This window comes from Pipistrellus hanaki (assembly GCF_964339955.1).
Source record: "Pipistrellus hanaki genome assembly, chromosome: 13".
Lineage (NCBI taxonomy): Eukaryota > Metazoa > Chordata > Mammalia > Chiroptera > Vespertilionidae > Pipistrellus > Pipistrellus hanaki.
The window spans coordinates 53,066,292-53,079,256 of NC_140515.1; the positions used below are offsets into that span (position 1 = coordinate 53,066,292).

General features: G+C 46.8%; 1 protein-coding gene across 2 annotated transcripts in view; it reads left to right on the forward strand.

The window, feature by feature from the left end:
• Nucleotides 1-12,965, forward strand: part of MYRIP (myosin VIIA and Rab interacting protein) — a 140,811-nt gene that overhangs the window by 122,277 nt on the left and 5,569 nt on the right. For both annotated transcript variants that reach the window (XM_084902844.1, XM_084902845.1), the window contains 4 exons: nucleotides 5,002-5,196; nucleotides 8,288-8,449; nucleotides 11,287-11,391; nucleotides 11,491-11,551. In XM_084902844.1, the coding sequence (XP_084758970.1) occupies nucleotides 5,002-5,196; nucleotides 8,288-8,449; nucleotides 11,287-11,391; nucleotides 11,491-11,551 (523 nt within the window). The remainder of the gene's footprint in view (nucleotides 1-5,001; nucleotides 5,197-8,287; nucleotides 8,450-11,286; nucleotides 11,392-11,490; nucleotides 11,552-12,965) is intronic.

Sequence of the window (12,965 nt, forward strand, 5' to 3'; positions counted from 1 at the left end):
GCCTCATCTGTAACTCAAGAGAAGCTCTTGCCTGGAAACTTCTAGATTTCTTTGCATGTGTAATCAGTCTCTTTCTGTTTTGAGAATATGCCATCTGCACCAGCAGGTTCCTGGTCACCCATGTGCATGGGTGAATGAGCTCCCTTCGTCTGCTCAGTGGTCAAAGTGAGGCACCAGGAGGAACCAGGCCAAGCTTCTGTAGAGAGCTTTATCCAGACGCCACTGGTCCTCCTGCCTCCACCCCTGACCTGCTCTCTGAGAGCCAAGCAGAGGGATGTGCACTTCCCCACAGGCACAGTGACACCAGTGGTAGCTTAGTGTTCTCAGTGGAAACCCACCTAGGAATTAGGGCTTCAGATTCCTGTCCAGCAGTAGCAGAGCCATTTCATAAACGCATTTTCTCCTGATTGGACTCAGCCCTTTGCTGTGAGCAGACTTGGCCCTGGAGGCAGCTCACTCTGGCTGGCCGTTGGGAGCCCAGTGATGATTCAAGGCTGGTCATTGATGCCTGCATTTTAACTCGCTGAAGAATGAGCTTCTGGAGCTTGGGGCCCGTCCAGAAGCCTCCCGAGAACTGGGTCCCCAAAGGATCATGTTCTTTCTGTAAGTCGGCTTGTTCCACGGAGCCTCAGGAGTCAGCCTTCCAAACCAGCGGGTCCTCAGAGCCCAGAAGTAAGCAAGCTCTCGTTTCTCCTCTACCACCGGGCAGGTGGCCCTGCCAGTGGTTCCGAAACTGAGTCCTGGCTGCATTGGTTCTTAGAACCATTGGCCTCTAGGTGTGCAGGTGCTGTGTTCCTGAAAGAGGGGCGCTGAGGTGGGCCAAGTACTCCCGCCCTGAGCTTGGAGACCACATTCAGGGGCTGGATATCCCACAACCGCTCGCCAGTCCACGTCTCCCCCCCCCCCCCCCCCCGCCGCCCCCCCAATCTTCCTAGGCATGGAACAGCGATCCCCAAGTGCCCTTCTGGCTTCAAAATCGCATGTAGTGGATTAAGTAGGTCTCTGTTTCCTGACTTAAGTATCATTTGTGACACTATTTATGGCAAATGATGTCCTGTGTGTCAAATCTTTAGGACATAAATGTTTGTTGAGGGTTTGCGTTAGTAGATTTTTGCGTTATCGCCAAATTTTTACATCCAGTGTCCTGAAAACATTTCTATTTAAAGTGTCTTTGTTTGTCAGTTCTTATCACAACTGGCTGAGTCATTGTGCTTTATTTTCACAAAGACATCACAGACTGGCTGATAGCTCCCATATTTACAGTTTCAGGGAATAATACTAAGACTTCTCTAAACTAACCAATGTCACTGTGCACCTTCTCATGGCTGCTCCCCTCTGACTAACATCAAGTCACAGAGAAACACGTGCTGCTCAGTGGTCGGGGAGGCAGGCTTATTGATGCTGTCTGAGAAAACGCAGAGCCTTGGGCTTCTGAAGCTTTGTGTGCTTGTGACCAACTTTTGTTGACATGACAGTGTTGACATAAAACCAAGTATGGTCTGCGTGTAGCTCACCCTTGTCAAATAACTCGCCCTCCACAAGAGGACTGGCTGTCCTTCCTCTCGGGTAGCTTTTTATTTCAGAAGAGCGACTTGATCTTTAGTTGGTGCTGAAGTGAATATGGTGTTAGATACTAACTTGTAGCCTACAGACTCTGCTGACCTCAGTAGGCCATGTGTCTATGGAGGAAGTCATATCTCTTTTCTAACTCTCTATTTAACGGTTGCCCTAGGGCAGTGGTTGGCAAACTCATTAGTCACCAGAGCCAAATATCAACAGTACAACGATTGAAATTTCTTTTGAGAGCCACATTTTTTAAACTTAAACTTCTTCTAACGCCACTTTTTCAAAACAGACTCATCAAATGTTCTCAGTTCTAGTTAATTCCATACTAGTTAAACTGTTCTTTAGCATTAAAAAATTGAAAGTATCCAAGTTCATTTTATTTATTTTAAATCTTGGTCTGAATCTGACCCAAAAGTCAGATATCACTAAAAAATTACATACTAACTCACTGGTTAATAATGATTCAAAAATCCTCAATTTGTTAGCAAATGTTTCCAACTACATAATAAAATAATAATTTACAGTGGCCATGTAGGATTATCTATCAATAATCACTCTAAATGTAAATGGGTTAAATTCTCCAATCAAAGGATATTGAGTAGCTGAATGGATATGTATATAAAAAAAGAAGACCCAACTATATGCCTATAAGAGACTCATTTCAGCTTTAAGGACACACATAGGCTGAAAGTGAAGGGATGGAAAAAAGTTATTTTATGCAAGTGAAAATCAAAAGAGAGCATGAGTGATAAAGGGGCCAATTCGTCAATCATAACAATCATAAACATATATACCCAACATCAGAGCACCTAAATATACTAAGCAAACACTAAAGGATCTAAAGGGAGAAACAGACAACAATACAATAATAGTACAGGACTTCAATATTTTCAACAGATCATCCAGACAGGAAAGCACTAAGGAGATGTTGGACTTAAACCCAACATCAAATGAACCCAACAGGCACAAACAGAACATTCCATGCAACAGCAGCGGAGTATCCTTCCTTCTCCAGGACGCACAAAACATTCTTTAAGAGAGAGCATATGTTAGGATACAAAACAGTTCTTACCGAAGTTAAGAAGATTGATGTCGTACCAAATATCTTTTCCCAACATTATGTTATGAAAGGAGAAATTAATAGCAGGAGGAAAATTGGAATAATCACAAATATGTGGAAGTTAAACAGCACACTCCTGAATAGCCAGTGGGTCAAAGAAGAAATCATTGGTAACTTGGTTACTCAAAGCCATCAAAGTCTACATACCCTTTGATCCAGCAATCATACTTTCCTTCATTTATCCTAAAGGAGAGCAATTGGGTAAGCAGCCAAGGGTATCACAGTGCAGTTCATCAAGCATTGTTTTTGTATTGTAGGAAAAGATTAAAACACCCGAATTGTCCAGCCGTAAGGGAATCTTGGGGGAAAGGAAGGGATGAGGTCCAGAAAACATCGGAATAACAAAGACAGATTGGTCCAGATACTAGCCAGTGGGGAGATTTGATGTCAAGAAGTTGAAGAGGTTTTCTTTTATGTTGTGTTTTTTTCCCCTCCTCTCTCTAGCTCTCTGACTAGAAGGTGGGTTTTTCTTCTGAAGTGAGGGGATAAGGGCATTGAAGTTTCAGGATTGTGGAGAGGGTTTGAAATAGCTATAGAATGGAAGAGAAAATAATGTGGACAGAAAGGATTCGCAGGCAGCAATAAAGACCTGGATAAATCAGAGGTCAGGGACATTTGCCTGAGATATATAGAGAGTTTGTAAGAGAATTCCTCAATCTTGCAAATAAATGAAAAATTAAAACCCATTCTATTCTAAGAGAAGGTCTGTTAGCAGCCGGTCTGCTCATAGATCCACATCACTCAGCATAATTACACAATACAGCTCAAATGGTTCTGGGATTCAAGCTAGAACTCCCTATGTCAGGAGTTTTTAGTTTAGCCATTAATGTGCCATCAACTAAATTGCAGATAAATCTCAATCCCGGTGAGGGGAAGTGGAGGGGTAAAATGGAAATTAATTCCACCCATAATAGAAGCAAAGAATGTGAAATGAAGACTTAGCAAGAAAACTACAGATCTCCAAATCTAGCAGTTTGCTATTAGGGAACGTAGTGTAAAGATGAATTCTTCCAGAGTTAAGGCAGAATTTTTTAAAAAAATATATTTTATTGATTTTTTACAGAGAGGAAGGGAGAGGGATAGAGAGTTAGAAACATTAATGAGAGAGAATCATCGATCAGCTGCCTCTTGCACACCCCCTACTGGGGATGTGCCCACAACCAAGGTACATGCCCTTGACCAGAATCGAACCTGGGACCTTTCAGTCCGCAGATGGACGCTCTATCCACTGAGCCAAATCGGTTTCGGCGCGGACAATTCTTTGGGGTTGAAGTACTTCTGCTCCATTGATGACCTTGGCCCAGATCTGGAGCCATGAATGAATGTAAAAGCTAGAAGCAGCTGTGTCTGTTAGGAATATGTTCAGCCATAAATAACAGAAAATGTGGCCAAGAGTGACTTCAACAGATAGGAAATTCTTTTTCTCCTGTAACAAAGATGTTCAGGAGCAGGTAGTGACGGATAATGCTATCTGGGCTTCCCAGTCTTTCTGATCCACCTTACTCAGCATTTTGGTATTTATCCTCACCTTTCTCATAACTGCACATCTGTGATCAAGGTAGAAGTAGGGAAGGGGAGCATCAGCTGCATCTATTCACCTGTTAGAAAAAAAGAAGCTTTTCTAGAAACCTCTGCAGTAGGCTTTCCCTTCAGGCTCATTGGTCAGAACTATGTCACATGATTGCCCCTCGCTGCAGGGGAGGCTGAGAAATGAAGTATTTTTCTATTCAGCCTCTATGCTGGAAGAGCCAGGAAGAATGGACCAGAAAATAGGCTAGCAAGACCCTGCAGTAGAACTCTTTTTTTCCAACCTTTTTTCCAACACGCTCATTGTACAGATGACCACACTGAGTTTCAGAAATGGGGTATAACTTGGCCAAGGTCCTGTAACAAGATGAAGTTAAAGCCAGATCTAGAGCCCAGGTCTCCTAACTCCCTGTCCAGAAAGCTGCCCACTGGACCACACTGTGAAGCTCTGTGGAGGAAGCAGAATATCATCCAGAAAGTGAGGTGATGGATATAAAATTCTCAGCAATGGGCAGAAGACATGTAGCTTCCTCTTGAGCTTTCCTTCCTCCCTTCCTAAGACTCTGAGATAATTCAGCGTGAGCCTCAAAAGCCAGGCCACGTCAAATCAGGCCTCCCATGAGCCCCCGCTGCTGTGTAGATTGCTTAGCTTCTCGTTCCTTTGGCGCGTTTGTGTCTGTTCCAGTGGAAGCAATCTCATGATGAGCGCCATGATAATGGAGAATTTCCACGTCGTTGTTAATGTGCTGTTCTTGTCTTCTGTCTCCTTCCGTTGTTGGACCAAACAGAAGTATTCTGCTGTTTCTCTCTGCAACATCTCCACAGAAGTCCTGAAAGTCATCAATGCCACGGAGGAGTTGATAGCAGAGTCCACAGGGCCCTGGGAGTTCCCACCTGGCCCCCCTGACAGAGAGAAGGGGACATTTCCTCTCGGGACAGACCAAGTGAGACTGGATGAGCAGCTGACCTCGCTGGAAGAAAACGTAAGATGGTGTGGATGAGCCTTGTCTGGGGCAAGCATGTGTGAAGCAGCGGTTGGTGGAGTTATAACTCATCACACACACACACACACACACACTACCACCACCAGAGCAAATCCATTCTCAGGAAGGGTCTTGGGCTGGCGTCCTGAGATGAGAAGGTGCCTACAAGTGATTTGGTAAGCAAGTGCTTCCAGGATGGCTAGTAAGGGAGTGAGGAAAGAAAGGGAGAGGGAAGAAGCCAAATGAAGAAGGTATGATCTTAGACCAAGAGTAGCTTCCATCTGCTCCTGCAGGGAACTCAGGTGGAGGTTGCCTCTCAGAGTTGTTTGACCTACGAAAAAGGAGCGGGCCCTTCATTCTTTTTGCTTGCAGCAAGGTGTCTACAGTAGCCCCAGGGCAGTCTTGAGTGTAGACTTGAGCTATTGGGAACAAAAGCGCACTGACGGGAGCTCACAGGCCAGGGTCCGTAATGTCCTGCTCCCCTGCCCAGCCCCTCGAGGCTGCCTCTCCTGTCCCCAAAGAGTTAACCGCCTTCCTCCTCCTCCTTCCCCTTCCCTTTCCCCGCTCCAGCTGCCAGCTTCACCTCAGAAGCAACTCTGTCTGCGTGCCTTTGAATGTGAGGGGGTTTGAGTCCAAGAAGGGACGGCTTTTCTTTCTCTCTTCAGTTCACCCGGCCACAGCGCCAGCACAGGCTGCCCAGCTCTGCGGGTTCCAGATGGGGTTCATCGGAGCGGCAGGCGAGGGCAGGGCTGCTGCTCAGCTGGCCTCGGGGTGCAGCTGATCTCATTAAGCCTCGCCTTTTGTCTGGCTCTTCTAAAGAGCGCCCTCGTTCCTCTGCACCTTTCCCCTTTGTGCCCGGGAACCCGGGACTGTCAGAAATAGACACGGCGACACCTATGCTCGCCTTCTGAACATTGGCCGCCACAGACCAGGACTCCTAGATGAAAGAGATGGCTGGCTTAAGAACGTTTCGCCTTTAAAAATACCTCTGAAGGCTTCAGAGCTGCCTGAGATAAAAATGTCACATTTAGATGTCGAATCTCCCGTTTTTCATAAACTGCCTCGTTCATCCACTTAATTAGAGGGAGGCATGGGGATTTCAGAATCCCCTTCGTCTCCAGCTTTGACACTTCTCACCTGCTGTTGGAGCCGGCCCTGTGAGATCGGCCCTTTCTCCCCAAAAGGCGGGAGGAACCTGGGCCAACCCCAGCCTCCCCTGCACACACAGTGGGCCTTCAGTTTCTTGGGCTGAATGCCTGGGTCTCTCAGTGCCCTTGCTGAGAGCTGTGAAGTATAGGGCTCTATTGTGCCTGTTGGGGTCTGGCTGGAAGAGGAGAGTTTCAGGAAAAGATGAGTAACTGGGGTGTGATCAGGGTTAAGGGGTGCTGTAGCATCCAGAGAGTAGCCATAAGAGGAAGCCGACACCAGCCCTAAACAGTGTAGCCCAGGGAGAACTGGATTCTGGAAGAGCGCCCCCTAGTGGAAGCTGTCAGCATGGGGCCCAGGCAAGGAGAGAGCCCAGGAAGGCTCTAACTTCTGTCTCCTCCTGCCTTGGATATCTTGCTGGTGTCTCCCCTTGGCCAAACCCATCCCAGTCAGCAAGGAAGCCCTTGGTGATGAAGTTCATGTAGACCAGCCCTATATAACACAAATCGGGGCAGAGAGATGGGAAATGTATCTGGGGATCAATAGAGAACCACTAGCATGACCATTCCTGGGCCTATGGTGTAAACACCAGGGACCAACAAGGGCCGCCTTGTGAGTGGGAGGGACCAGTCGGCTCCCTCATCCTCCCATCCCCATCTGAGCACCTTTCTTATTCTTGTCTTTGCTAAATGGCAGAGACAGCCTGAGGTGCCCCGTCACTCCCAGCCACAGAGGCAGTGCAGGGACCACCCAAACTTCCCGTTTAGCTCTGTTCTGTAACTCTCAGCAACCCCGAGCATGTTAGCAATGCAGTCTACAACCAGTGGCAACTGCCCCACCTGGACCCAGCTCTGCCCTGGAATCCAGAACCAGACAAAGAATGTTGTCCTCCTCTGGTAAACCCCATAGCACGGGAGAGCATGCAGCACTGTGCTTCTCAGGTGGTTCTCTGACCTCAGAGAGCCAGGAAAGAAAGACTGTCCCTCAGTGTCTTACATCCCCTAAAGAAGGTTTCCTAGAAGCCACACCCAATAAGATGCTCTGAGATCAAAGAAGTTTGAGAAACCGGTATACTCTTTCTAGGAAAACTGAGATACATGTTAGTACATGAAAGACCGAGACGTCCTTCAGTAAAGAAATCTGCTTAATTCTCTTTATTCCAGGGGCTTTGACCACAAAGTCCTTTTTTTTTTTTTTTTTTTTTAATGAAACATCTGTTCTCATCCCTTGAGCCATGTTGAGAAAGACCTGCTGAGCCAGGAGCCAGTCAGTGGGGTCACTGTCATCAGTGATGAGGGTGTGGAGAGGACAGACTACTCAGACATGGTAACCATAGCTTTCACCAAAAAATAGGCCTTTATTAAGCAAGCAATTCCGGGTTAATGTTTTTCAGTGGGTTATTTTTTAAGGTTGGAATAACGTTTTCATTATATAACGTGCTCAATGTTATTTCAGCCCTGCAACAGAGCCAATGACATGTCCACCTCTGACCACATTAATTCTAGTACCTGTATGTCGAAGTTTGAAATGTCAAAGTCATAGCATTCCAGAGAAGATGATCCCAGCATCACAGGGCAGGGTGGATTAAGGCATGGGCTCCACCGCTTCCCAGCTAGGAGACCTGGGAAAGTTCCTGAACGTCAAGGACACAATGTTCTCACCTCTCATGCAGTGATGGTACTAGAACCCACCTCCAGGGTTCATGCCATGGGCATTAAATAAGTTGCACAAAGCCCTTGGCTCAGTAAGTATGTGTCGTTGTCATCATCGTCGCCATCACTGTCCCGCCGGCGCCACCACCTGAGCTGTGAGTGCCTGTCTGTGCCAATCCACAGACTCTCCTGGCGCCAGGAAAGCAGGGGCACAGAGTAAAAGATGAACTGTCTGGCCTTCAGCTTTGCCTTGGGTCTGCAGAGCTGAGCTCACGGCTGTGCCTCCTCTGCAGGTGTACCTGGCGGCAGGCACTGTGTACGGGCTGGAAGGCCAGCTGAATGAGCTGGAGGACGCCGCCCGCTGCATCCACAGCGGCACTGGTGAGACCGAGCTGGCAGATCTGGAGGACCAGGTGGCCACGGCTGCAGCCCAGGTCCACCATGCTGAGCTCCAGGTGAGAATGCTCCTCTCTGCCCAGAGGGGAGGTCGCCAGGCAAAAGGAGAGAGCAAGAATCATTTTGAAGTCCTTATATCTCTCAGTTCCTGCATTTCCAGCTCAGTTGCATGGATATGATCCTTCAGGGTGGATTTCTTTTAAAGTGCAGGCTTCCTTTGCCCAAATTATAGCTGTAATAATATATCAGACTTCTCTTTAAAACCTATGCCACTTAGGGTTCGGGTTTAGCGGGAAAAAATATTATTTATGGATGTTTGGGAAGGTTTTGTTCTAATAACAGTTGGTTACTCCTGCTTCCAAATTTTCCTAGGCTTAAATTATTGGAACCAAATTTTATGGCAGGAAATCCTGGAATCCAAAATATCCTATGTTTGAATGTGCCTATTAATTTATTATTCATGTCTGAATTTTGCAATGTTGTTATTAATAGCTAATGTTCAGTCTGCCTTACTCTGTGCCAAGGGTTGGCCTAAGGATGCTGTCCACTGCATTATACAGGGTCACGGTGTGGGCGAACCTGGGGAAAGTCTCTCTTAACTCTTAGTGTCAGGAAAAGCGATTCTTGGTCTTTATCTTGTGAACATAGGCTCCTACCCTGATCTCTTTGCTTTGGCTCCCAGGAAACTCAAAGCAGGAGACTCCTCTTCTATCAAGTTTAAGGGTTATTGGGCATGCAGTCTTAGGCGTACAGTGAAATATAACTAGATGGATGGATGGATGGATGGATAAATAGACAGATAGACATAGGCAAAAATCAACCCTCAGTAGTCTCCTCTCTTTTTGTCCTTTGCCCTATGGATTAAAACTTGAAAAATTAATCCCTGCAGAAACCGGTTTAGCTCAGTGGATAGAGCGTCGGCCTGCAGACTGAAGGGCCCCAGGTTCGATTCCGGTCAGGGGCATGTGCCTTGGTTGCGAGCACATCCCCGGTGAGGAGGTGTGCAAGAGGCAGCTGATCCATGTTTCTCTCTCATCGATGTTTCTAACTCTCTGTCCCTCTCTCTTCCTCTCTGTAAAAAAATCAATAAAATATTTTTTTTTAAGAAAGAAAAATTAACCCCTTCTTATCCAGAACCTGGCAGTGAGCAAATCAGGTCAGCAGTTTGCTCTCCCATTGAGCTGTCTCCCAGAGCCCTCGGAGCAAGGCCCTCTAACAAAACTCTGGTCCACACCAGTTGCAAATGACCGATAAAAGTTTAGCCTGCAACCTCTCTCGGAGGCTTGGGAAACTTATTGGACTGTAAACCCAAGCAGTGCAGCTCCCAGTGAAACTTGAGGAGTCAGACAGGAAGGCCTCTGGGAGCCCGGGAGGGGCGGGGGCTGCACCCGCTGGTGGCTGGCTGCACAACAGCTCTCCTTGCATTCTTTCACCAGCTGCCCACGGCTTGGCCGTCACCTACCTCCTCTTCTTTCTGACCAAGGCAGCCCCTCCTTGGGGCTAGAAGAAGCATCTCCCAAATTTGCTGACTTTTCAGTCCTTCTCTCTGCACTTCTTATAGCACCTGTCCCAGTAGGCTTTGTCCATAGAAGCCCTCAGTAAATGACAGTAGAATTAGAGCTTGTCTTGAGCGGCACCAACAAGCTGAGGGATGGGGAAGGCAATGGGGACCTCAAGGTGGAACACTCACATGGCTGCTGGGCCTACGTTCACGTTACTTGTTTCATGCCCCAGCACCATTGTCTGCGCCTTGTCAGCAGGTCAACCGTGATCCCCACCTCCTCCCTCAACTCTGCCAGTCTTCTTCTGCCCCTTCCTGTGCCTCCCATGCCAGCCTTGGCACGGCCTCTGAGAATGTGGCAAGAGCAGGAACACTGGCATCAATTCCAGTGTCTGCCCCAGCCCAGCTGTGAGATGGTGGGTATATTACTTATCCCTCTGAGCCATGGCTTCCTCATCTATAAAACCAAGGAATGGTTTCCTATGCCACTGGATTATGAGTGAGTTCATGAGTGAAGCACACTTAGCATGGTGACAGCACATAACAATGCCATTTCCTAAGAGTAGGGACTGTGTCTTCTTTATCCTGGGGGCAGGGATGGACCAGGTTCTTTCTGGAACTGAGTGGGCCCTTCTGGCCTTCCAGTGTTATAATCAAGGAAACCGATGTCCAGCGAGAGGACGGAGTTTCTCGATAGAGGAGATGGACTTGAGCTGGCAGTTGCTGGGGATCCCTCCTAAAACTCAGAGCTGTGCTTTTGGATTCATGATGCGATGGGAAAACGAAGCCAGACTGCACATCACACTTGCCTTTCAAAGCTCAATCAAGTGTTCCCTCCCATGGAAGCCTCCCCTGACCACCCCTCCCTAGATGGCCCTGGGCCAGGCTTTCCAACGGGCCGTGGGCTCCCATGTATCCCTAGGGGTACTCTGACACGGCTGACAAGCTCTAGAGCCACCAACTAGAAATTTAAACATAGAACAGCCTGCGTTTTATTTTCTCACTATAGCAGTAGATAGAGAAGTGCTTGGTAGAAGTTGAATGAATAAATGAGCATATATCAAAGCAGATTTGTTCTTTTTTTAAAAAATGATTTTATTTATTAGAGAGGGGAGAGGGAGAAGGAGAGAAACATCAATTGGCTGCCTCCTGCACACCCCCTACTGGGAATCAAACCTGCAACCCGGACATGTGCCCTGACTGGGAATTGAACTGGTGACCTTTCGGTGCATGGGCTGACGCTCAACAAACTGAGCCACACCAGCCAGAGCAAACCCAATTTATTTTTTTGTTGTTGTTGTTGTTTTTTGTTTTTTTACTGATTTGTAACACTTTTAACAAAGATTCTCCCACCTGTGCTTTCTTCCTACGATTCTGTCTTTCTGCTCCATTAAGATTTCTGATATCGAGCGCCGGATTTCGGCCCTGACCATTGCAGGACTCAACATAGCACCGTGTGTGCACCTCACCAGGAAACGAGATCAAAAGCAAAGGAACCAGGTGCGTTTGTCCCTCACTCCTGTGGAAAATTTGGAAAGTTTAGAAGATAACGTTTTCTGGCTTTGAGAAGGTGTGTTGATTGCTATGTTCTGTTTGTAGGTACAAACAATAGACACATCAAGACAGCAGAGGAGGAAACTGCCTGCTCCACCGGTGAGAGGTAAGCTCAACTAAAACCACAAAGCAACCAAGAATGAAGCACCTGTCAAACTCAGAAATCTTGAGTTTGAGGACCGAATCCAATGGGAAGTTCTCAACTAGGGTTGCTCTTGTGGAGGGTCTTTCTCAACTTGGATCCCTCAAGAAGCAGACCGTGGGACAAGGATGTGAGTGCCAGTAGTTTATCTGGGAGGTGACTGCAGTGAGCACTGGTGGGGAAGGGAGGAAGGACTCAGAGAAGAAAGGTAAGCCCACACAGGGTAGTACATACTGCTGGGGACTTCCGGGAGACGGTGCTGACTGCACCTCGGAGTTTCTTGCCCAAAGAGTATGAAGACAAGGTATTTCAACTCCCATCATCACTGGCTGAAGGTGACTCCTGCAGATCATTAGCTTCCTGGTACTTCTGACCTGCCCCATGCATGGGCAACAGAGAGTGGCAGGGCTTGCCTAGGATGTGTCAGAAGGTGCTGGGATAGTGACTGTCAGGGAGAAGTGGGCAGAGCACCCAAAGCATCTAACTTGGAAGGGAATCTAGTGATACCAGGTGTATCACCCTTATCCTGGACATTTTCAACAACTTCTCTGGATTCAGGAGCCACATGATGATGATGATGATGATGCCAAAGTAGAAATCCTAGATTTACAAATTAGAAGAGTAGGAAGTCAGCAGATATATGTTGAAGTCTTTTTCCGCCATTCATTGTTAGACAGTTATTGAATGACTATAGACCACCAAAACTTATACAATTAAAATGTATTATAGATCCATGACATCTTGTTTGATAGCCTTAGGTCAGTATGTGTTTCAGAATTTCTTGGACATTAAGGGAGAGGGGGGTGGGTGGAGAAGGTAAAGGGATTAAGCAATACAAATTAGTAGGAACAAAGTAGTCACAGAGATGTAGACCACGGCCTAGGGAATATAGTCAATAATATCGTGATAACTATGTAGGGGGCCAGGTGGGTGCTTGAAGCATCGGGGGAACTCTGTAAAGTACATGATTTTCTAACTACCATGCTGTACATCTGAAACTAATACAGAATAATACGGAGTGTAAACTCTAATGGAAAAGTTAAAGAAGAAAGGTAGTATGATGTATATACTGTATAATTTATAACAGCCTTCCCACCCACCCACACACACACCCCTCACCATGGTGTCGGGCAGCATCTGATAAACACAGCAATATCCTGGCAAGAAGGCGTGAGAATGTTCACACCCCATGGGGTGGACAAGGACTTTTAAGGGCCGCGTGTCCATTCAAGTTACATTTTGCCCAGATAGTTTTGGCTCCAAAGTTATAAATATACGCACTTTTTAGAGGATTTTACATTTCCCAATGGCAAATAAGAATTTATGAACTATATTAGATTATCTCTAAACTACCTTTTCCCAGAAAGCTACTATGCCC